Here is a 24,411-nt window from a genome sequence, read left to right as displayed (position 1 = left end):
CACACTTCGTTAATCATCTGCTGCACTTTATAAACATCCAAAACAATGTGATTTGCATTTTACATCTCTGGATTTTTAAAGCTACAAATAATTCACTAAGATTAATGTTAAACTTCCTGCTGGTCAGGACTCGATGTTCAGTCTGTAAAGTTCAGTCTGATTTGTGATCGTGTTTTCAGTTTAGTGCTGAGAGTTATGAGAGTAAAAGTGTTTCAACGGTTTTATTTGATAATTTTTATTAAATCTTTGGCTCATTTTTTAAGTCTTGAATTTTTACATTTACAGTCTCTTCACTGTGTTGCTGAACAGACAAACAGGAACTTTAATGCTCCATATTCATTATGTGTCACTGTAATTAAGTAGAGATGTCTTTTACTATCCAATGTAAGAAATTATAAAATGAAATGAGAGATGATAAAAGCTTCACTTGTTTTACTGGAGATAAAATGTTGATGTTCACCTTAATTTTGACTCATCTTTTCAGTGCAATACCAGAGCTGGACACTAGAGGCCACCGTCTGATTTCTGTTTTAAACCAGTAAACGTCACTGATTTGCTCCACACATGAGTGTGAGTCTACGCTTCTTACGTACAAACACGTCTCTGCAGCCTCTGTGATTGCTGCAGTCAGTTGGAGTTATTGTTAATGTCCTGCAGGGGGCGACAAACAGACTCTAAAAGTAGCTACAGCACAGGTCACCGACCCTCGAGGCCTGGAGCTACAGTGATCAACTACCTTTTAAAGTGTTTTGAATGAGTGTTTTGTTCATCACCATCAACAGATATAGCAGTGCCCTGTCAATCACAAGTTAAGCCTACCGTAAAGCAGGCCTGTCCTCATGTTCTTTACTCTAATGGGACTATCGTTACAAACTGAAGGTCATGTTGTATCAAATGCTCCTTTTATCTGTTGCTCATGAGGAAAATAAATAACCAGACAGAAACTAATTCAAAAAGAAAAAAGTACAGAGAAAATGACTGTTCTCTCTTTTTTAGAGTTCTTGGATGAAGTGATGTCTCTGTCATTGTGGTTTGATAAAAACTCAGTGATAATTCAGTGATTAATTTTGACAGTCTTGAATTTGCGTTTGCATTCATAAACATCAAAACAAATCTTCTTAACGATGCAGAGTTCACTCGGCTCCACAGCTTCAGGATAATACAGGATGGATCTGTATTCGGTTTGTTTACAGGTGGAGCTGCAGAAACCTATTTGCTGCTTTTTTCTAGACTTGGGCATCACAGTTTGATCAGAGTGTAACTCTGACTTGTTGAGATATTAGCATTACTTCTGTTACAGTCTTATTTTATATTCATGTAGCAGAATGAGTCACATTAGATATCTGAGCATCCCTGACTTGCTCACCTGTTGCTGTACACATCCAGCTCTTCGGTCACCTGACGTCCCAGCTGTCACAGGTAGGACTTGCCTACATGTAGCTGCTGCCTCGGCCTGAATTGGCTACACTTTTGTTGATTGGTCTTATTCATGTTTAGTAAAGATCACCTGCAGATTATTTCCCTGAAGCCTTCCATCGACTGCTGACATATTTTTATTTTGTGCCGTACGTTTATTATTTTACTTGGTGGTAAACAAGTGTGTTTGCAAATCTGGCGACGCTGTTTGTTCAGTATGTAACTTTGATTTGAAACAGATGCAGGGATGCAGTCATTGTGGATCTATTTTTAGCAAACATCTGCAGCATTTTTACATTTTAAAGAGGTTCAATTATGATTTTTCCTTTAATAAATGCAGCTTATTCTTGCTTGTGGACACAGTTTTATTGATTTATTTTTGTCTTTAATCATGTCTTTAAATATTGATGATTCTAAATGTTCACAGTAATATAACATACTTACTGTGTCATTAAAATAGATGAATAGATGAATGTTGTCCACATAAGTTGGGAATCTGGAAATTCTTAATTAATAAATATTTGAATCTAAAATTGTTATAATTTATTAGTTTATTTTATTTCATATGTATTTTATTTCGTACAACCTCTCCACGTCTTTCAGAATGGAAACACTGATACAGACAGTTTGCAGCTTGATACTCATGTTTGTGCAAATATAGTCACATGATCACGCTGCTGTAAACCTGTGTAGTCAGTAGATGGTGCTGTTGGACTGTGTTTGTCTTTGTGATCGCTGTAACGTCAGAGTTAGGATCTACTTAGTTTAACACAGAACTATGTGCACGAGTTTTACTTTAAGTAATTATAACTGTTATATAAACCTACAGATGTGACATGAATCTAAATGTTATTTCTTGTTGTTTATTTCCTCTTCAGAGCAAACCTATGCACACTCAGATTACAAAGAGACTGTAAAACCTGTACTGTGCCCTTCATTACTGTGCTGTGTAAATATCTGAGACAACTAAATAAATGACTGGACTGCATTTGATTGGTTGCTGCTTGATCTGATTGATACCCCCAGAAAGACACAACACAAAGAGCCGCAATACGTACCTGTTATCAATATTCTGATTGGCTGAACTCCATTCCTTTTGTCTCTGCCTTCAACCACACAAACCCCCTCACCACCCCCTGTCCCGCTTCAGCTACAAGTTTTGTACCAGATTTCTCTTAAAAAGAGCTGCAAAAGTTGAAGCTCACAATGTGTGAATTTATGACTCGAGAGGGAGAAGTCAAGCTTTCAGGGCCCAGAGGCCAGCGTGAAAGTGGACCCACAAGCAGACTCAAGTCACGCCTGTGTCAACCTCAAACTGAATTCATTAAAGACACAGACAGACAACTGTAAAATGTTACAAAGAGGAAACTTCTGACAGGCTGGATCCACTGTAACAGAGGAGAGTGGTATTATTTCCAGTGCAGGTGAGTCGTATTGCAAGAAGATTGCTTCCTTGGCAGGCTGGTGAATCTGGGTTTTGGAGGGAGGGAGACCTTTTCTGAAGTCATGGATGGTTACAGTGAGCAGGAAAGCAGGCAGGTTTCCAGATTCTCCACAGGAAGTTGGCTGAAACTGAGTTTTGCCTACTGGTAGGTAAGATTCAGGCAGGCAGCTGGTTGGAGGGAAGCACCAGTGACAGAAGAAATCCAGATAAGAGTGGAGGTGAGTGGATAATGATCTGGAAGTTCAGGAAACTGGAGACACGAGAAGGTGAAATTAAACAAAGGAACACTTGGAGCAAGCAGAACATGGAGGCTGATTTAAAACTACTGTTTAGATGACAATCTGATAAATACTGGAGCTCTGAGGTGGACCATAAAACTTCATTGCTGATTGTAGACAATGAGCCGCATGTGGAGGCTGATGTAGACCCAGAACTTCACCTGGAGGCAGGACCTGAGCTTTGAGTAAGAAAACATTCCCCAAAACACCACCGACACCCCGGATCATGACACCAGCACTTGTGTTCACTGATCTGAGGCTGGAGTCACAGAGTTGTGGTTCTAAGTAGTAAAAATAATAAATAAGAGTAAAATTTGAATTGGAAATCTGCAGCTCTCAATATATTTGTGAAAATATCAGTTGATTGCAAATATTTGTTTTCTGTATCTGCGAGTTTAAAAGACAAGAATGTGAAAACATTTTATAAGTGAAAAAAAAAACCTGTTCTACAAATTCTGACCTTTTATTCTGTAAATGTTCACATTTTGCAGCATATTTAACTTGATATTCAACCATGTAAAACACAAAAACATTTGCAGTAAAGATAAAGACACTGGCTCTGTGTCTGAAAGCCAAATGTCTCATATATGAAGGATTAATAACTGTGAAATATTTAATAATTTTTGTGTCTGAATGTGAACATTTTTGAATTGAAGAACAATTCATGGTATAATATGTGCCATGCTGTGACAGCTTTTTATTTACTTGTCATTCACATATTATAAATGTAAAAACTGATCCGCCTCCTTTGTTCATGTTCAAAGTGTTAAACAAACAGTGTTTACGTCAAACTGCTCCACTTCCTGGACTGTGTCAAAGCCTGATAACTCCTCCCTCTTCTTCCTGAAACACTGTAAATGTGTTTCCTTGTTCCCTCCCCTTTAGATCTGCAGTTTGAAGATGGGTGTAACAAACATGTTGTAACGTTTCAGAGCCGACAGGCTCCATTCACTACAGAAAAGTATGTTATGAGATCAGAGGTCAGAATGCTTTCGTTTCTGCCAAAGAGAAACTGAGAGGAGAAATGGCACAGAAAGGAGTTCAGCTGGACCGAGAAACTATTTCTTGTTCCATCTGTTTGGATCTACTGAAGGATCCGGTGACTACAGCCTGTGGACACAGCTACTGCAGGAACTGTATTAAAAGTTTCTGGGATGAAGAGGACAGGAAGGGAATCCACAGCTGCCCTCAGTGCAGGAAGACTTTCACACCGAGGCCTGTCCTGGAGAAAAACATCGTGTTAGCAGCTTTAGTGGAGCAGCTGAAGAAGACTGGACTCCAAGCTGCTCCAGCTGATCACTGCTATGCTGGACCTGAAGATGTGGCCTGTGATGTCTGCACTGGGAGGAAGCTGAAAGCCATCAAGTCCTGTTTAGTCTGTCTGGCCTCTTACTGTGAGAAACACCTTCAACGTCACTATGATGCAGCTCCATTAAAGAAACACAAGCTGGTGGCCCCCTCCAAGAAGCTCCAGGAGAACATCTGCTCTCGTCATGATGAGGTGATGAAGATTTTCTGTCGTACTGATCAGCAGAGTATCTGTTATCTCTGCACAATGGATGAACATAAAGGCCATGAAACAGTCCCAGCTGCAGCAGAAAGGACTGAGAAGCAGAAGGAGCTCGAGGTGAGACGACTAAACATCCAGCAGAGAATCCAGGAGCGAGAGAAAGATGTGAAGCTGCTTCAACAGGAGGTGGAGGCCATCAATGGCTCTGCTGATAAAGCAGTGGAGGACAGTGAGAAGATGTTCACTGAGCTGATCCGTGTCATCCAGAAAAGAAGCTCTGATGTGAAGCAGCAGGTCAGATCCCAGCAGGAAACTGAAGTGAGTCGAGTCAAAGAGCTTCAGGAGAAGCTGGAGCAGGAGATCGCTGAGCTGAAGAGGAAAGACGGCGAGCTGGAGCAGCTCTCACACACAGAGGATCACAACCAGTTTCTACACAACTACCCCTCACTGTCAGCACTCAGTGAGTCTACACACTCATCCAGCATCAATATTCGTCCTCTGAGCTACTTTGAGGATGTGACAGCAGCTGTGTCAGAGACCAGAGATAAACTACAGGACATTCTGAGAGAGGAATGGACAAACATCTCACTGACAGTCACTGAAGTGGATGTTTTACTGTCACCACCAGAGCCAAAGACCAGAGCTGGATTCTTAAAATATTCACGTGAAATCACACTGGATCCAAACACAGCAAGCACACATCTGTTATTATCTGAGGGGAACAGAAAAGTAACATTTGGGTTCCAACAACAGTCTTATTCTGATCATCCAGACAGATTCACTGGATGTTATCAGGTCCTGAGTAGAGAGAGTCTGACTGGACGATGTTACTGGGAGGTGGAGTGGAGAGGGGGAACAGTTTTAGTAGCAGTCACATACAAGAATATCAGCAGAACAGGGAGCTCAGATGAATGTGGATTTGGATACAATGACAAATCTTGGGCATTACATATACACCATTTTATTTTCGAGTCAAACAGTTACATATTTTGGCACAACAAAGTCCAAACTGTCCTCTCAGGTCCTCGGTCCTCCAGAGTAGGAGTGTACCTGGATCACAGAGCAGGTATTCTGTCTTTCTACAGCGTCTCTGAAACCATGACTCTCCTCCACAGAGTCCAGACCACATTCACTCAGCCGCTCTATGCTGGACTTTGTCTTTGGGGGTTTGGAACTGCAACTGCAGAGTTGATTAAAGTCAAATAGACCTTTGAGCTTCCAGTTTGTTGTTCTTGTCTCTCTTTGCTGTTGAGAGCTCACTGTTGTGCTGTTTCTTCTCTGCACAGAGATCACTTTATGGCTGCGAGTTTGACATCTTCTGATTGATTGTCTGTAGTTACCTGTAAATTTACCTGAAATTGTATAAAAATCAATGCAGCACTTTTTCTCTGTTGAATCTTGGTGAACAGATCAGAGTGACATGTGAGAAATTTATTTCAAAAGTTTCCACTGGACCCCAAAGTAAGTAAAGAAGTAATGATCATAAACATAATCAAGCAATAATTCAACAGTTTTAGGGCCTCAAGTTTTTTCATTGCTTAAACAACAATAACACTGGAACTTTATTTATTTTTATTTCTTAAAGATTTGGATTTTATAGGGGGCCAGTCTCATGTAGTTTAAATAGAACAAACTCCATATTATGTAGTTTGTTCTATTTTCTGAATTGACAGGATTTCTCTTCCTTTCTGTTGTTTATTTACTTCCTTTACAGAGAAGAAAATATTGTTTTAATACAAGAAAACCTGCACAAAAAGTAGTTTCATGTCTCTCAGTCAGTCCAGTGTGTGATGTCTCGTGAACTCAGTGAGATCGATGGGAGTTTGTGTCAGAAATTATCTGATAGATTAAACGTTGTGAATAATTCTCAAACTGCTTTGACGCTGTGTTGATGAGAGTCAATCTAAGTTTCATAGTCTTTTAAAATCAATAAAATGATGAATTCTCTGATGGTTTTTATCTACAGAAAGCTTTTCATACAGTAGATCATATCAGTTATTCAGGAAACTAGAGAGATATGGAATAAGATGTGTCGCCTATTCCTGGTTGGAAAATGGACAACTGTGTTGTTTATACTGTCTGAGGGTAACAATCTAAACCCCAAATTATTCTACCATACATTTGTAAACACACTAGAGAAACTAAAGGCAAGCAGTGACTGGAAATATTGCACGACTAAAATTACTGCCTTTGTATGCAGTTAACTTGCAATATCATCTCTCATGTGGTCATTTCAATGATAGGATGAATGAATTCATAAATTGGTAAACAAACAGACACATTTACTACATTTCATGAACACCAAACGTTCTATGAAGAGAGCAAATTTGTAGCTAAAACATGATCAAGGGAGTAATGTACCAAGCAGGGCCAGATCTACAGTGGTGGCATGTGCCACCCTAAATTAATTTCTTTCCACCCTTGGTGCCTCCCCACTTTTGCATGTGATTATGTCGTTTATTTAAATACGCTAGCATTAACCCTTTAAAGCCGGTTTTGCGTAACTATTTTAAAATCCCGGTGTTCTGACAAACCATCCTACTTTGGCACAACGTCCTATCGTAAGTAGTTTATGCACATTTCTGCTGTCACAGAGTAATTCCAGCACCAATTTAAGTAGATATGACGGTTTGCCACTTAACTTTGGCCATCAGAGTGTGCTTGTAGCTCATATTCATACAGGCAGGATGGTTTGCCACTTCATTTTACCCGTTAAAGTATGCTTGTAGGTAACATTCACAAAGGTAGTATGGTTTGGCACTTAATTTTACCCATCAGAGTATGTGTGTAGCTGTTATTAACAAAGGTAGGATGATTTACCACTGAATTTTAGCTATTAAAGTATGCTTCTAGCTCATATTCACAAAGGTAGGATGGTTCGCCACTTAAATGTAGCTATTAAAGTATGCTTCTAGCTCAGATTAACAAAAGTAACAAAAAAAAGTAACAAAAGCTGTTTAAGTATGCTTGTAGGTGACCTTCACAAAGGTAGGATGGTTTGGCAGTTGTCCAATCACACAAACCCCCTCACCACCCTCTGTCCCCCTTCAGCTACAAGTGTGTGTTTTGCATCACATCTCTGTCAAGAAGTGCTGCAAAAGTCGAAGCTCACAATGCGTGAATTTATGACTGGAGAGGGAGAAGTCAAGCTTTCAGGGCCGAGAGGCGAGTGTGAAAGTGGACTCAAGTCACAGCTGTTTCAACCCCAAACTGATTTTAATAAATTCAGAGAAAGACAACTGTAAAATGTTACAAGGTGGAAACTTCTGAGAGGTTGGATCCACTGTAACAGAGGAGAGCTCTATTATTTCCAGCGCAGGTGAGTTGTACTGCTAGAAGATGTAGTGGATTTTTGTTTGATATGTATAACTATGTAACTATATACATTATATATCTATGCGCACTGAACATATATATTTTAACTTTCATGTAGAGTCTTAAGCACAAGACATTTTGCTTCACCATGGTTTATTAGGGTGGTACAGTAACAGGGTAGTTAATGCTGCTGAGAGTTCTCCTGCACACACACTCAACGTCTTTCATGTAGCACAACCAAAACAGTAACATTGTAACAGAGATCCTGAACACATCACAATAAAATATCATATGATATAAACACACACACACACACACACACACACTTTCAACCCACACTGAAGTGTTTTTGTATATGAGAAAGCATGTAACCTATGTATTATATGTTATAAGATTGTGCCACTTGCTGTGTAAGATTATCACAAACACTATGCTATTTGCTGTAGTAATGTGTGACCTTTGACCATGTTGTGACCTATTGTCAGAGGGTAAAGCAAAGGGTTAACCTATTGGTGTCACTTTGGACCGGGCCCTCAGCCAGCGCCAGGTGTGAACTCTTGCCGGTATTTGACCCTGCACCTGCTGTTCCTGGGTGCGTGGGAAAGTTACCCAGCAGCAGGGGGCGGGGATACTGGTCCCTATATTAAGGGACCAGAGGACAGCCCCAGAGCTTTTTTCCCTCCTGCTGCTGCTACCTGTCCGTCTCTGTGTTGCTCTGCTGTCTGTGCTTAAGGCTGTGCTTGCTTTCTGCTTTGTAATTTTCTTGCTAAATGTCTGTATGTATTTTTCCTGCTGTTCATATGATTCAGTGTATTAAACTCTGTTCCAAGAATTCTACTCTTTTACAGAGCATCTTTTTGAGTGACTTGATTTTAATTGGATTTGGATCTCCACATCGTTGGTGGGAGAAGGTTATCATGGGGCGATCGTGGCTCAAGAGTTGGGAGTTCGCCTTGTAATCGGAAGGTTACCGGTTCGAGCCCCGGCTCGGACAGTCTCGGTCATTGTGTCCTTGGGCAAGACACTTCACCCATTGCCTACTGGTGGTGGTCAGAGGGCCCGGTGGCGCCAGTGTCTGGCAGCCTCGCCTCTGTCAGTGCGCCCCAGGGTGGCTGTGGCTACAACGTAGCTTGCCATCACCAGTGTGTGAATGTGTGTGTGAATGGGTGAATGACTGGATGTGTAAAGCGCTTTGGGGTCCTTAGGGACTAGAAAAGCGCTATATAAATACAGGCCATTTACCATTTACCATCAGGATGGCTTCAAAATTTGCAACCACAAAGATTGCTTCCTTGGTAGGCTGGTGAATCTGGGTTTCAGATCTGGAGCGATGGATGGTTACAGTGAGCTGGAAAGCAGGCAGGTGGGTTTCCAGATTCTCCACTGGAAGTTGGGTGAAACAGAGCGATGCCTACTGGTAGGTAAGATTCAGGCAGGCAGCTGGCTGGAGGGAAGGACCAGTGTCAGAAGCAATCCAGATAACAGTGGAGGTGAGTGGGTATTGACAGTGGCAGCCCTAGCCTGTTTGGCGCCCTGGGCGAACACTCCCACGAGTGCGACATTCGTGACAGCAGCTGTGTGCAGATCAACAATGGATAATATATCGAGTGCTGGAGAGAGTATGAGCATGCAGCGTTTAAAGCGTGGAAGTACTGACCTTACTTTGAGTTTGATTCCATAAAAAGTGATAAAAATATTAGTGTCCGTTGTGCGTGGGAAGAAAACTTCTTTTAACAGCGAAAAAAAAAAAAACCCTAAACTTCCAAACAAGCACTGAATGCGCTACGACGTAATGGGAAATTCACAGAGAAACTTGCGGATTCTTCCAGTGACCGCTGCGGCACACCTGCACCAGGGTAAACCTCCGCCTACCCCAGTCCTGCTTTACAGGTGAAAATAGAGCAACAGGACTGCTAGTCTTTGATTTTATTTATTTTCTGCTGTGTTTTACTTGCATCTATTTGAAAGAGTGAATGTAAACACACACACAAAAAAAATATTTTATGTGCAGGAATGTGCAGAAAATAGGTTTAAGTGTTAAACAAATTTCTTCCACTCAGAGAATGTTGCATATAATTAAATTTTTGCTTGATGCATAAAGTTAAAAGATTAAAACTAATAAAACAAGTTTTAAAAAGAGACGTTTCCATTTGATTACATTTTGTATGATGGATTATGCAGAAAAAGTAGAATTGGGCTGAGATATCTATCGCTTTATCACCTATTCAGGTTGTAAATCGTGTTTTTAAAAAGTAACTAAGTAACTTAGTAATTAATTACTTTTGAAAATAAGTAATCAGTAAAGTAAAGGGTTACTTTTTTGGGGAAGTAATCAGTAATTAGTTACTGATTACCTTTTTCAAGTAACTTGACCAACACTGGCTGTTACCACCACAAAAGGAACCCAACCATCTTACAGCCACAGCTCAATGCAGCTTCAGTGATGGAGGTGCTGAACATGGTCCTTTTCAAACAAATAATGAAATTATATTTTGTAATGGTTGTGAAGGCACATGTTTGAAATGTTTGAAATAAAAATGAACTGAACTGGTCCATTCAGTCTTAATGTCCCCCGTCTCGTACAGACTCCTGTCAAAGCTCTGCCGTAGGTGAGAGTTGAAGATGCCTCTACTAAGTATTCCCAACACACCATCACTATACATTTAGGTCTGTCCAGTGTCCTCCCGCGCTGCCTGATTTATCTCACCCCCATCTGGGGATCTTTCGACAGCTTATCACCTCTCATCACTCGAGTGCATATCTGTGCCTGCTTTAGGCTAAATCCTAATACACACATACAAGCTTTTGTCTGAGCTGAGGGATGTCAGTCTTCTTGACAATATGTAATGTGAGGAACAGCTGATTTCTTCTATTTGATGGAACATGTCATGCAAGCAGAAGTGACAGAGTTTGCACCACAGTGCTCATTAGTTGTAGAAGAGCAGGTTATAGATACCACCCAATTTCATGAATTTCTTTAAACAGAACATTTTTTTAAACATAAACAGAAAATCGGTTGACTACAACATGCAAGCATACACATTTGTGTATGAGAAAGACAGAGATATAAGAAAGACAGATATAACAAGTGTGCTAAAAGATAGTATATATTTAAAACACAGGATGAATAAAAAATATTTAATACCCAAAAGAGCAAAGACCAAACCCTTTTATTCAGTAATTTGAAGCAGCTGACATCATAGAAAACAGCATATAGCAAGTTGACAAACACATGCCAAGATTTCGCTGTTCGTTGCACCTACACACACACACACACACACACACACACACACACACACACACACAGTGTGTCAAAAGTCATGCATGGACAGTTTATAGGTAACTCTCTGAGAACAGTAGAGGATGGTAGTTTGTTATTTGAATGAAAGAAAACTTTAACATCATCATTTATGGCACGATTAAACACGAGAAATTAATCATAAAGGCTAAAAATATCACCTTTAGACAAAAGCTCAATATTACCTCACAACAACAAGGAAGATGTTACATTTTAGTTTGTACACGTTTTAAACACATTCATTGTGTTGCAGGTTAGCACATTAGAATACTTTTTATACGTTACCTTATAATAATCACAAAATAACTTAGTGATTTTGTTTTGATGTATTTTTTCATATTAGTGATGTTGGTAGAATATGAATATGTATTATTTTGTGTATTTGATATCATGGCATACAATCCTGTAATTCTTTTACATATTCTTGTTTTTTTTTTGTTTTTTTTCGCTTGTTTAATTCTACTTATAACAAAGTAGTTAACATGCAGACATTTAGCACACAACAGCAACAAAAAATCTCCCAAATGCAAAAATAAACTTACCACATCCCCAGGCAATTACATACAAGAGTATCACAACCACAACGACAGCAAACACATTGATGGCGATGGTGGAAAGGTTAATGAGTGCTTTAGCTTGAGAACCTGAAAAATATATGGAAGAAGTGGCTGGAGAAACAAACGTTTTACTTAAATGCAATTAATCTGATTACGTATAAATTTTCTATGTAATTTTGTAGCAAAAGTACAATGTCAAATATTATACTTCATGGAATCAGATCAAATGAAACCAAATATTCTGGTTTCTGTTTAAATATTTACTTTACTGGAATATGTTCAGTTTATGCCAAGTATATTTTCCTTATTAATTATTTGAATAAATAAACTTTGCAATTGCTTTTTTTTATGTTGCCTAAATATTTAAATATATTAAAATAAAAATGTATATAAAGTAGGACTATATTCAGTTTAATGCCGTATTCCTACTTAAACCTCCTGTTGGTTCTGGATCACCAACTTAAACACTTACATCTGTTTAATGTCAGCTGGGATCACACTGAAAGTAAAATAATATTTTTTACACAAAAAGGAAAATTTGGTGTCACGACTGCTCTATTATTGTTTAAAAATAAAAATACAACAGTCAGAGTAAATTTAGACTTTTTGACATGTTTCTTTGAGCTGTTGAAACACTGGGAGAAATGTTTAACTACTAAAATCCTTTTCTTACTCGCATCTGTTGTTGAACTACCTTTAGTCTAACACTATAACTAAATAAAGATTTTGTTAGATGTAATTGGGGAATTAGTTTTCTCCATAGGTTATCTCAGCCGTCATCCTATTCTGTTGCAGACACAGACTCAGATTCCTGTTGTCTTTTTCTGAAGCTGACTCTAGGGGACTATAGTTGTTTGCCCTGTAATGTAAAAAAAAAACAAAAAAAACAGCAAAAGCTGTGGCTGCAGTGAACGGCTTTTATTTTATTTTTTAATATTTAATACTAATACTTCAGTTCACAACAGCACACGCTCACAGTGGCTTATACCACATATTTTGTACACTGTATACTATCCCTGCTGAGTGCTTTACACCAGCGGTCCCCAACCCCCGGGCCTCGGACCGGTACCGGTCCGTGAGTCGTTTGGTACCGGGCCGCAAGAGTTGAGGCTCAGGTGTGAAATGTATGGTTTTCAGGGTTTTTATCGGTTTTCAGCGTTATTTTGTTATCGTTTTTATCGTTAACTCTGTTTTCCTGGGTCTTTTCACGTGTGTTATGAATAAATCTTCTTTTTTTCCGTACCGGTACTAGTTTTATTGTGTTGTATTTATCCGCGACACCTTAAAGGCCGGTCCGTGAAAATTTTGTCGGGCGTAAACCGGTCTGTGGCACAAAAAAGGTTGGGGACCGCTGCTTTACACTGCTGCCCCTGTGACTTCGACCCAGATAACTGGTAAAACATGGATAAATGTTATTGTCATTCATTCCATTCATTTTTTAAAAAAAGTCTTTTAAATTTAAATATACAAATTGTGTTCAATAAAATGCTCTTACTTGTATTTCCATCCAGCACTGAAGCACTGACAGCTGGAGCTGTTGAAATATTGAGAGAAATATCAAGGTTCTGTTCCACAATCCTAAATGTTTTGATTAAATATTTTCTACTTGTTGTTGCAGACCCGCATCCATTTAAACATTTACTTTAGCTTTGATTGAAGGATTTATAACAAAGGCTTGCTATTCAAGAAGTGTTGCAGGGTATTGCGCACATTTTAAAGATGTGTAATTAATGAGTTTTTTCCCTCGGAAATACAAATCTTTGATGTTTCCACAAGAAAAACAAACATATATTGTTCAGTGTTGCACCTGTAAAAACTGTTGGGTAGTAAGCATACATACCTGCTGAGGCTGAACAAGTGAGAAGCAAAAGCAACAATCCCTCTGAAGTCTTCATTGTGCTGAATGAAATCAGGATGCTGACAAATGGCTAAATGCTCGATTGACTAGCGTTTTCTTTGAGCTGCTGTTAGGGTGATGAACTGTTACTGAAATAGACAAGTATATTTCCTCTTTTGCTTTTGGCAATAATTGCCTAGCTTTCACATTGCTCTGTACCTTCTTCCTCATTTTATAGTGTGTCCGTTTGAATTACATGCATGAATATCGAATGAATATCAGTACAGTAAGAACAGTATAAAATTGTGAGTGTCTGTGAATGAATCAATGCAGCTTAACAGTTGCCTCAAACCCCTTTATATTGTAATGTAAAGACTCTGAGATAATACAAATAAAACCCAACAATCCAATGACCCTCTATGAGCAGTTCTGAATTCAATTCTGGATTTAAAAGGGAATGAAGAGAAGACAGTATAGAAATAATAGTAGTAATATAAAAGCACTTTTTTTGCCACACCCATCACCCCCTCCCCACCAGCCTGCGCGTCCATGTGAGTGCGTGTACGCGTGTACTGGCTTTGCACGTGCATGTGAGTTCAAGGGGTCATGTGAGTTCACATGTGTTTAACAGTGTTTTATTTAATGAAACCATTATGTGTTTTAGAAATAAACTTTTCTTGTGATACTTCTAAAATCCACATATTCTTAACTAGCCACAATAACACTGTATCAACCCCTATAATTATCTAGTAGCCACACTCTACAACAGTAAGACTTGATGATTAGACTGAGGGGGTTACAGGTAGGGTCCCAACAGTCAGCAAAACAAGTCATAAAACAATAAAAGAGGCTTCCTTATCAAGAGCAACCCAGCACACACATCCCAACTGTAGTTCCATAGTTTCCACTTTTTTAGAGCATCCGAGGACACACATTTATCCCTTTAGAAATAAACTTTTCTTGTGATACTTCTAAAAAACACATATTCACACCTAGTCACTAGTCAATGTTCCTTTAATGCAACAACCGCTATAACTATCTACTAGTCACACAAACATACTGCAACAGTAAGACTCAGTGATTAGACACGGTGGTTACGGGTGGGTCCTCAACAGTCAGCAAAACAAGTCATAAAAAGAATACGCTTTGTTTCTTTATCAAGAGCATCCAAGGACACACACGCTAACGTTCACATAGAAAGGTATACCCCCCAACTGCACCTCTATAGTTTCCACCCTTTTCTTTACAACCTGCTCTTTATATCTGCATGTCAGAGGCCAACTGAAACCAAGTCCACCTATATAAAAACACCCCATCAGACACACAGTATTTTCCTCAGCACTTTGCAACTGCCACAAGATATATCATTTTAACTTTTTATTTTTCCGGACCCCAGACACAGCGGTGTGAGGTAGTTAGCACACAATTTTGCCATGTAGAAAAAACATCGTTTGTTGGAACACATCAGCAGAGAGGTAGAATGATCGCTGTTCATAAGAGTTTAATTTAATCAACCCTCATTTTACTGATCTAAGTGGCTCCTCATCACTAGCCAGTTCACCAATTTATTTAAATATCTGAATTTTCGGAATGATGATCCAAGCGGGACACAGAGGCTGCTAGTTTTAACGCACCAGAATGCAAATATAAATAAAAGCCTGGCTATCCTGAGAGCCTAGCTGCACTTCTCGTTAAAGCCAACGAGAAGTGAAAATCCAAAAACCGGCTCCAATCCTTTGTATTAATGATCTCCCCCCTCTCTCTCTCTGTGTGTGTGTGTGTGTGTGTGTGTGTGTGTGTGTGTGTGTGTGTGTGTGTGTGTGTGTGTGTGTGTGTGTGCACGCGCTCACAGAAGGAAGTTCATGGCAGGAGCTTTTCTCAAATGCAGACGTGTAGGAAACAAACCACAGAGATGATATGAAGGTAAAAGTATCCATGCAGACCAACACTGGTTCATGTAGAAGACTGTAAACATGATCTTTCTGCTTTAAGTTGGACTTTTTAACACAAGAGTCTTTGTGGCTTACACACACGTGAGGCTAATTCTTCATGGAGCTGCTGGTCCAGGTAACATCCCTGGAGGAGGCCTCAGAGTCTGAGTCGACCACACCACAAATATCCACAGAGTCCAACCTCAGTGACACTGTTACTGAGCAGCTTCATCAGGACATGTGAGGAAACAACACTGAAGAGCTACAAACTGTTTCTGTCATCACAACATTGTTTTTGTTTTTGGTTCTTCATTGTTGGTTTCATGTTTCAGTTTTTAAGTTTCCACTTGGTAGAAACAAAATTGTGTACAGAGCAGAGAGCAGCTTAATTCACTGCTACATTAGATCAATTTTAAGTTAATACAAACATTTTTTTAAAAAATATATATTTTATTTTACTTTATTTCAGAATCAAGGCCTGAGAAGAATGAAACAACTCAGCAACCTGGAAGTCTCCAACCACGAAATCTGAATGACGAGACCAGACGTAAAAATAAAGTCTTTACAGTTTACAAAATCATTCATTCATAATATTGTTTATATACAGTACAGTCAGGAGATATGGGCCAAATCTGGGAACTGTATTAATTTACCAGAACAGAAAACACTCCCATCCAGTTTTCTAGAAATGGATTTAGTTCAGTCTCAGACTAAAAGGAGTCCAACACTAGGCTCCTTCTATAGAAGTGAAACTGAGTCTGTGTAGTGTTGGGTTAATGAAAGGTAATGTAAGGTGGGAAATGAAACATCAGGCTAACAATACAAACAGTTCTCATCTTTGAAATCTGGAAAACAACAAAGTAAAATCCTCCCATAAACCTGCAGCTCTTTCAGGGGGTTCTGGGTTTCGGGGGCTCGAGTCTTTCCTGGTTATCATTAGGCAAAAGGCCCGATGTAAGCTGGAGGTCACCAGACTGTAAGTGGAGATAAATTCTCTGTGCATCAGAAACATGTAAATAAAGTCTGGTGTTCAGCTCTCAGAGTAATACTGGTTATTTAATGGTTAATTCCACTTCCTGTCTTTAAAATGTTCTTGTTTACATCATTAACTGAATTATGTTTTTACTGTTTTTGTAACTGTGGACTTTCTTTGTAGGTCAAGGAGGAATCGTCGTGGCTGTATTCCTCTGTATCTCTGTGTTCCCGTGGGGATTCATGCTTTATCAGAATTGTAGAGAACACGTAAGTCTGTGATTTTCTTGTAAGAGCTGTAAATATACATTTAACATTTAACAGATTTTTACAGTATGTGTCAGAATCATTTGCTCAGTCATAGTTTAAAAGTTTCTTAAACGTGTCATGTTCAGTATAATTCAATGAATCTTTAATTTTCTTTCAACTTTAAACAGAGGAGGACTTCCTCACGCAAAACCAGAAGTTCTTGATGAAGACGTTCTCAGAAAATGGACCTCGTTCAGGTTCATGACTGTTAGCATCTCATCTCAGACTGTAAATAGAAACTCTTTATAACATCCTGATGATAAACCAGATTTGAAGTTTCCCGTTTTGATGCTGTTCAGTAAGTTGGTGCTGAGAACCAACACAGGGAAAAACAACAACTTAAACAACAGAGAAAACATTTAAATCCAGGGCTTCAGTCCAATATCGATATCTTTCATCTCATTCTCAGAAAACCCAGCTGGATCGAGTTGAACAAGATTTCCAAAACATTAAAGAATCTGTGATTTATATTTATTTTAAATTTGTTTAAAAAAATAATGCTATGTAAGATGAATGGAGGAGTAGATGAGGTGGACAGCACGATAAAAAAAATTTCCCACTGTGGTGGAAGTGTGGTCTTTGGCCTGCTGCAGATTCGGGGTGACACAGTGAGCTCACAGGGTGGAGGTGGGAAAGAGCAGGTGTGCTGGACTGGATCGATGAATGGAAACTCTTTTTTATTGTCTTGCAGTGAGACGGAGCAGGAGAGTGACAGTCAGAGTAGTGCCTGCGTCCTGGACAGAAGCCCAAAGCTGTAGTAATCACTACTGTCAATAAAAGCACTGCTAAAACAGCAAAGCTGTCCATTCTTGCGTCCTGTATCACACCCACATTCTCACCGGAGGTTTCAGTGACATCATCACACCTGTCAAAATTCAGATTTCTAACAAATAGCATTAGTGCAGTTCAGCCAGTAGATGGCAGCATCCTGTTAAATCTGCCTGCATGAGTTTACAGTATGATAATAATAGGTGAACTGTCTGTATAGTTATTGTATTGCTTAAGTCGATGACTCAGGCGCCCTAACAATAACTCCACAGTCTGTCTATGAACAAATTTTTAAGAAACATTTTCTGGTAAGAGATTATTTCTTGCTTTCTACATTATTTGACCAGTTTTAAATTTTACCAGATCCACAAATTTCAAGATCCTTGATCTTAAAAATATGAGCTTGAGCACCCCACATGTCCAACCTTAACTATCATTATTGGGTTTTGGATTTTTTTATGCACATAGTGGCTGTTGTGGGTCTGTGTTACCCCATATATTCATACGGCAATTCAGGAAGATGAGCCACCCAGTGTGTTTTATGGGCTTATCACACCTGCTGGTAAGAGTGTGAGTGAATGAGTGTACAGTAGACCAGCAAACTGCCCACAGTGTACGTCAGCTTTGCCCCAGTGTGAGAGCTGGATTAGCCTTTAAAAATATTGCATTTTTTAAATGTATTTAGTCCATGTAAATAATTACATATTCATCCTGACACAAACTGTCAACTTGCAAAACAGATTGTCAAAAAAGTCCAGTTTTACGAAATACAGTATGCAACTGTTTCATTTACTTTCAAAAGCACTTCATCAACAGCTTTTTATAAATAAAGTTATTTTCCTGAAAGTTTTACACATTGCAAAGTCAGTTAGGTTGGAAAGGGTTGGAACGGAAACAAGCCATTAAAGCAATACTGTCGCATTTGCTCTTCACCGATGTTATTACTGTCACAGCGAGAATGCAACACAACTGGTTTTCGTCACGCGGTTAGAGAGTCTTTCAGTAGGAGTGAAGAAACTTTGGCAGGTGAAATCAATCTGGATTCCTCGCTGGGAGTGTCAGCTGCAGTAACTGATTGATTGATTGATTGATTGATTGATATACCTTTATTAGTCCCACAAGGGGGAAATTTCATAAGGCTGCCGACCTATTGCACGCAATGGCGGCGCCATCTTACCCTCCGACCATACATACATTACACAAACATCACATGGGGAAGACAGGTCAGAGGAGTATAACATGGAAAAGCACAACATGAGGAAAGATAAGGAGAAAAAAATAACTCCCCCAGACTGAGCTCCAACAGGGAGATCAGTTTGGGAACAGAAAAAAAACACCTCTGCACATAGCACATGAAAAAACTCTTAATACACCAAAGAAACACATGACAAGCAACAGGGGCGGGTAAAGGGTGAGAGACAGCCGATTTAGACAGTACATCCGGGCCTGCAGCCTATGCGCTGGTCTCCATGATCCACCGTCAGCATCGGAAGGGAATAAGCGTCGAAGGCGTTTGGAAAGGGAGGGGGGATGAGTGTGTGCATATCAGTGTATATGTATGTGTGTGTGTGTCCAGAGTTCAGCTGAGACAGTGTCCTTCGCCCTGCCAGGCTAAGTAAACAGTCTTCCAGCCAACCCAGGTGGCCTTGCATAGAATAGGAAGGAACAGACTAAACACAGTCTGTAATCAGGGTGTTGTTGTACAGCTCCAGCCTTGCAACCGCAGCTGGCGCCGAGAAGGTATCCGCATGAAGTGATGGTGGTTTTTACTTTAGTGCGAACAGCTTATATGAATTTCAAAGCAGTTCTACAGTCCAACACTGGTCTCTCAATCTCCCGTTGGAGAGCCGCGAGCTTCGCCATACTTGCGTTCTGTGATGTTGTCATTCTTGTGCTCAAGGAGCCGATTCTGAAAAACTCACGACAGTGTGACTCCCCGAGATGTCATCCAATTTACGCTCAGAGATGTTATGCCGAGCGAGCCCTTCCGAGATGTAATCCAGTCTGCACTCAGAGATCTTATTCTGAGTATTCACAGCAGCCGTAGCCTTTCCAAGATCTTATCTGTGCTGCACTCAATGAGCCCATTTTGAGAAACTCACGCCTCGTCCCATCGTTTCAATCCCAGCGGGCAGCCTTGTGGAGGTTTGAACAGCCGGTTCCGCTTTCTTAATTCTTCGATAAGCCAGGGCCAAGCCAGCTCCGATCAGCCAGAACCCTGTTATCATGGTTCCGAATAGGTAGAAATCTTCAGCAGTCAGGCTCACCCAAGCCCAGACTTCTCGTTGAGAAAGGGGTGTCAATTGCATTCAGAGACCAGTTGATCAAATCCATAATTCCTCTTTTAGGTTTTAGAAAACAGACTGTGAGAGAGCGTTCCAGGGAAAAGTAATACAAAAAACACGAGACTAGACAAGGACATAAGAGGCTAAGCAGGGAAGCTAAGGGAGAGGAGGAGGAGGAGAGGAGAAAAATGCGACCGCCTTCGTCAAGAGCAAGAGCTTGACGAAGTTAATAAAACTGCATAGTTTTATTAACATTTGAGAGCTTTTTATAACTCACAGCGGTAAGAAGTCGTTCCTTCAAATTTGCAACCATAGGGCACTGGCATGCTTCATGTAACTGAAGGAAGGGTGAAACTCTGCTGCCATCCACCAGGATGATGAAGATGAAACCAGAGTGGATGCTTCAACAGGACAATGATCCCACACAGTATTTGAAAACTGTTTGTTTGGAAGAATGGGCCAAAATCACACCCAAGTAATGCACCCCACTAGTTTCTCAATAGAGATTGACAGACCACGTGACTTTCGCGCATTGCATGCCGGGTACTCGTGGCAAAACAATCAAAGCAATGCATCAAATGCAAGCATTTGCAGCACCGCAAAACGTTCATTCTCTGGTTGCAATACCTTCTTGCTTTTTCTTTGCCCCCCCAAAAAGTTCCGTACAAAACTAAGGAGAATAATGCCGGTCCGTACAAAGACAGACTTGATGAAAAGTCAAAGAAAAGATACGAGGAAAAAATCAAAGGAGTGAAAGGGTCAGACCCTTACGAGCACACAGAGTGGACATTAGCGTGCTGCCCAACTTTCACCACACTCATATTTATAATTATACGGTTCTTGGAGTGAGTGCATACACCCATGAAGTTTAGTAACTTCAGGTCACTGCAACAAGCCCAGGTACAGTTTACCGATGGATGGGTACAGGACCTTGAAATGCACCGTGTAGAACGAAGTAGAACGAAAGACCATCGTACGTATCGTAAGTTTACCAGTCTCACAAATCGTCATAAATACACATTCGTTAACCGTTTATTAATATAACCTTTGAGCTCAACGGTAATTAATTAGTAGTGGAAATAATTTCTGGTACGCATTACAGAAATGTAGCAGTGACAATAATATTGTATGCTGTGATCGTACTGGGCAATTAGTGATAAAAAAACAACTGTTTTATCCTGTGAATAAAAGTATATGTTTTTGTCAATGTACCGTGGTAATAACAGAAGCGAAACGCAATATTGTGTCAGGACAATTCACTATTTATGCACAATAAACAAAGGAGCATAGCGCGACAATTTCTGTTCAGCGCCAGACTTGCTTGTAACCTATATCACCAATTATGTTATGAAAAACGACGTATTAACTACTACAAAACACTGACCTTTGTGGGAATGCTTGGACCAGACTAACATGTGAGCTGGACGTTATATTTGGTCTTCGAATGGCTGCAATCCAGGCCATCCGTCGGCTCTTTGTTACCTCGGAAACATGGCTCAAACAATTTCTCTTCAACGACGTAATCCGATAAAAAAAAACGATCTCTTTACCCGTCAGCTTCCCGTGGCTGTCATGCAACCGGCTATTGCAGTTAATAATACAACAGCTTCTTGCCATTTTTTGTGTTTCTTTTTATCGCTGTGTAACTGATTTCAGTTGAAAGCCTGCGTGCGCTAGTACCTCTTGCCACGAGTTCCCATAATCCTTTGTGGTTTTACCCCTGAATGACGTCACATTTTTAATCTCTATACAGAAGCAGATTAAATAGTGTTTCATAATTGTTTTTATGCACATCTTTGCTTTAATTTCTTTGCATGTTTGGATTGGATGGGTTGTTACTGACATCTGGTTGTAATTTCACGTCAGTAGAAACTTTAGTAATATATTTACTTACAAAATTGGTGGTGTGTTCAATACTTATCTTACCTGCTGTAAAAATGTAAACTATTTCAAGATCTCTTTTTTGGCTCATGAAGGAGTAGCTCCACTGTGGTCTGTACTGCTTCAATGACAGCAGATTAAATGTGAAAAAACAGGCATTCTCCAAATGACACCTTCATTTCTTAATCAGCTGTTTGTGAATGGATGGGTCTGTGTTTATTTAATGTGTGTGTGCTCTGAGTTCTGTAGAAGTAAAAACCCCATCCCCGACTGCCTCCCTGTTCCCGCTCCACCACTCTGGCCTCTGGGCCTGCGGCTCCGTTCACTCTGGCACAGCTGGCTGCCTGCAGAGCCTGCGGGTATGTCACTGCAGTCCCCAACAGGTTTTTTTTCTTTTTAAGTGCCCTTTCTCACTGTCCCTCTTCCCCTCTGTTTTTCTTTTCCTTCCTCTCTTTCCTTTTCCCTTTCCTATCCCCCAACTATGTCTGTCCCATCTGTAACAACTTAAAAAAAATTAAATCATAAAATAAAATAAAATAATAACAACAAAGGTCAAACAAATGAACCAATGCAGCAAGGCCGTGATGATCCACCTGGTAAAAAAACAACAAAAAAAGAACAAACAACTGGAAACTGTTCAAATTATTCAAAGCTTGTGTAAAGTGTAGAAGTAAATTTAAATGTAATTTAATATACAAAGAGGTGTTTACAAGGATTAGCTAGTTATGTAGCTATTTGGTGGTTACGTGTTCTGATATTTACATGTTTACACATTTGAATGTTTACACATGCAGGTTCAAAGCAGTAATAAGTACGTGTTTTCTCTGTCTAGTTGTTTTTCCTGCATTGATCTGAGTATAAGATTTCCTGGCTTCTGAGAGGCCAGTGAAGTATTCATAAGGGCGGCACACAGGAAGTGTTGGTTGTTGCTGCTGTGAGCTGAGAGTAAAGAGGCTGCTAAGAAAGTGATCCATCTCCATCTTGCTGTTTCTAATTATTCAGAGAGATTCCAGCCCAGCTAGTGAACCCCCGCGTTACACTTGTAAGCTTTGCTACATCTGTGCTGTAACGTCTCCATGCATTCTGTGCAACTCAGTGGTTTGAGCCTATCCAACAGCAGTCAAGTATAAGCAAAAGTTCTACCAAATAAATCAGAGTTTATGCAGTCATTAATAGTAAACCTACTCATGAATGACAGTCATTTATTCTGACACTACACTGTAGTTTGAAGCTGACATGCAATAATAACCAGAACCTATTTACAGTTTCCCTTTAGCTGTGATATTAAGAAACACCTTTAGTTTCACTTTCTGACTCAACTTTCATTTTGAAAACAGAAGATTTCATAATGAACAAGAATTATACAAGTGGTGGATTGACTCTTCTGACATAGATAAACATCTACAAATAGCAGAACTAGTAAATAAATAAATAGATAGTTAATAAATAGTTACCTTGTGATGTAACTCACCTGCAGTTACTTTACCTCTGCAGCTGTTGAATCTATCTTCATCCTTGTCTTGTCTGCACACAGTCTAACAGGCCAAACTTGCAACTGTTTAAAGCCCAAACTGACTAAACAAACTAACTGACTAAACTGGCTAAACTGGTCTTGCAGCAGCTCACAGATCAGTTTATCCAGAGTAAAATGCAGATTAGTGAGATTTTGATGCAGTGTGAATGTGACACGATTCACACTGCGTCTTTAAGAGATTCTTTGAGTTTGTGAATCAGCCGACTGCAGGTGTGTATTTTCCTATTTTTATTTCCACATGACATCTGTCACTTTACCTGTACACTCATTAAAATGCAGTGGATACAGTGGTGTAAGGGGCTCTGTGTGTAAAAACCAGTCTTTAATCAGCATTCATTAAATGTTCTTTCAGTTTGTTATTTAATATCTTATGTAATAAGATATCAATTTATTTTGTCCGCTCAGTCGTTAAAGTCTCAATGTTCCTGTACCTTCATGTGCCAGCACCGAGATCTTGTTCATAGTTTTTCATGCCGTGTTCATAGTCAGTTCATGGTACCTCGTCATAGTTCAGTCCTCGTTCATGGTCCTCGTTCATAGCCTTTAGTTTCTCCCACTTTAGTTTTGTCATTACCGTAGTTAATGGTTTGTTATTTTGCCTTCAGTATCAGCCCCAAATAAAGGCTCGCTTTGAGTTTAGCAGAAGTTCTGCCTCCTGCGTCTGTGTCCGCACCTGGGTCCTCCAAACACTCTACACGGCTGACCGTGACAGTTTCCATAGCAAACTAAAACTTTGTTTTCAGCAGACTCCTTCAGCTTAAAAGCTCTTTAGAAAGTTTCTGTGTAGAAACTGTTGTGGATTTTATTGTAACATATATACCTGTATACACTACACATGTAATCATAGTTACCTTCACAAATTATGTGTAATCATATACACTCACATATGCAATGCATGCTCATAATGAAGTGTTTATATATGGAGTCACTGTGTTAAGCATTTAACCTGAATGTTCAAATCACATAACCCATACATTTAGGTTCTCTCTCTCTCTCTCTCTCTCTCTCTCTCTATACACACAAAATTTTCATTAACATATATATATATACATATCTCTTCCAGCATGTTAATGAAT

At 39.7% G+C, this 24,411-nt stretch overlaps 2 protein-coding genes across 3 annotated transcripts in view; both read left to right on the top strand.

Annotated features, from left to right (window-relative positions):
• LOC109194564 (obscurin) overlaps positions 1-24,411 on the top strand; it is a 151,841-nt gene that overhangs the window by 25,320 nt on the left and 102,110 nt on the right. The window contains exon 5 of one of the 2 annotated variants that reach the window (XM_019363272.2): positions 16,056-16,192. The exons of the other annotated variant lie outside the window; for it this stretch is intronic. Coding sequence (XP_019218817.1) covers positions 16,056-16,177 — 122 coding nt within the window. The 3' untranslated portion in view covers positions 16,178-16,192. Of the gene's footprint in view, positions 1-16,055; positions 16,193-24,411 lie in introns of those variants that run through there. 2 annotated transcript variants of the gene reach the window in all.
• Positions 4,026-6,387, top strand: LOC109203631 (tripartite motif-containing protein 16-like). The gene has a single exon (XM_019363261.2). The coding sequence runs from the start codon at positions 4,163-4,165 to the stop codon at positions 5,852-5,854; it is 1,692 nt and encodes a 563-aa protein (XP_019218806.1). The 5' UTR covers positions 4,026-4,162; the 3' UTR covers positions 5,855-6,387.

This window comes from Oreochromis niloticus, linkage group LG3 (genome assembly GCF_001858045.2).
Source record: "Oreochromis niloticus isolate F11D_XX linkage group LG3, O_niloticus_UMD_NMBU, whole genome shotgun sequence".
NCBI lineage: Eukaryota > Metazoa > Chordata > Actinopteri > Cichliformes > Cichlidae > Oreochromis > Oreochromis niloticus.
This window is presented reverse-complemented; position numbering and strand designations above follow the sequence as displayed.

Excerpts from the sequence above, each read along its gene's own strand:
- LOC109203631 (XM_019363261.2), top strand. The coding sequence starts at position 4,163 with ATGGCACAGAAAGGAGTTCAGCTGGACCGAGAAACTATTTCTTGTTCC.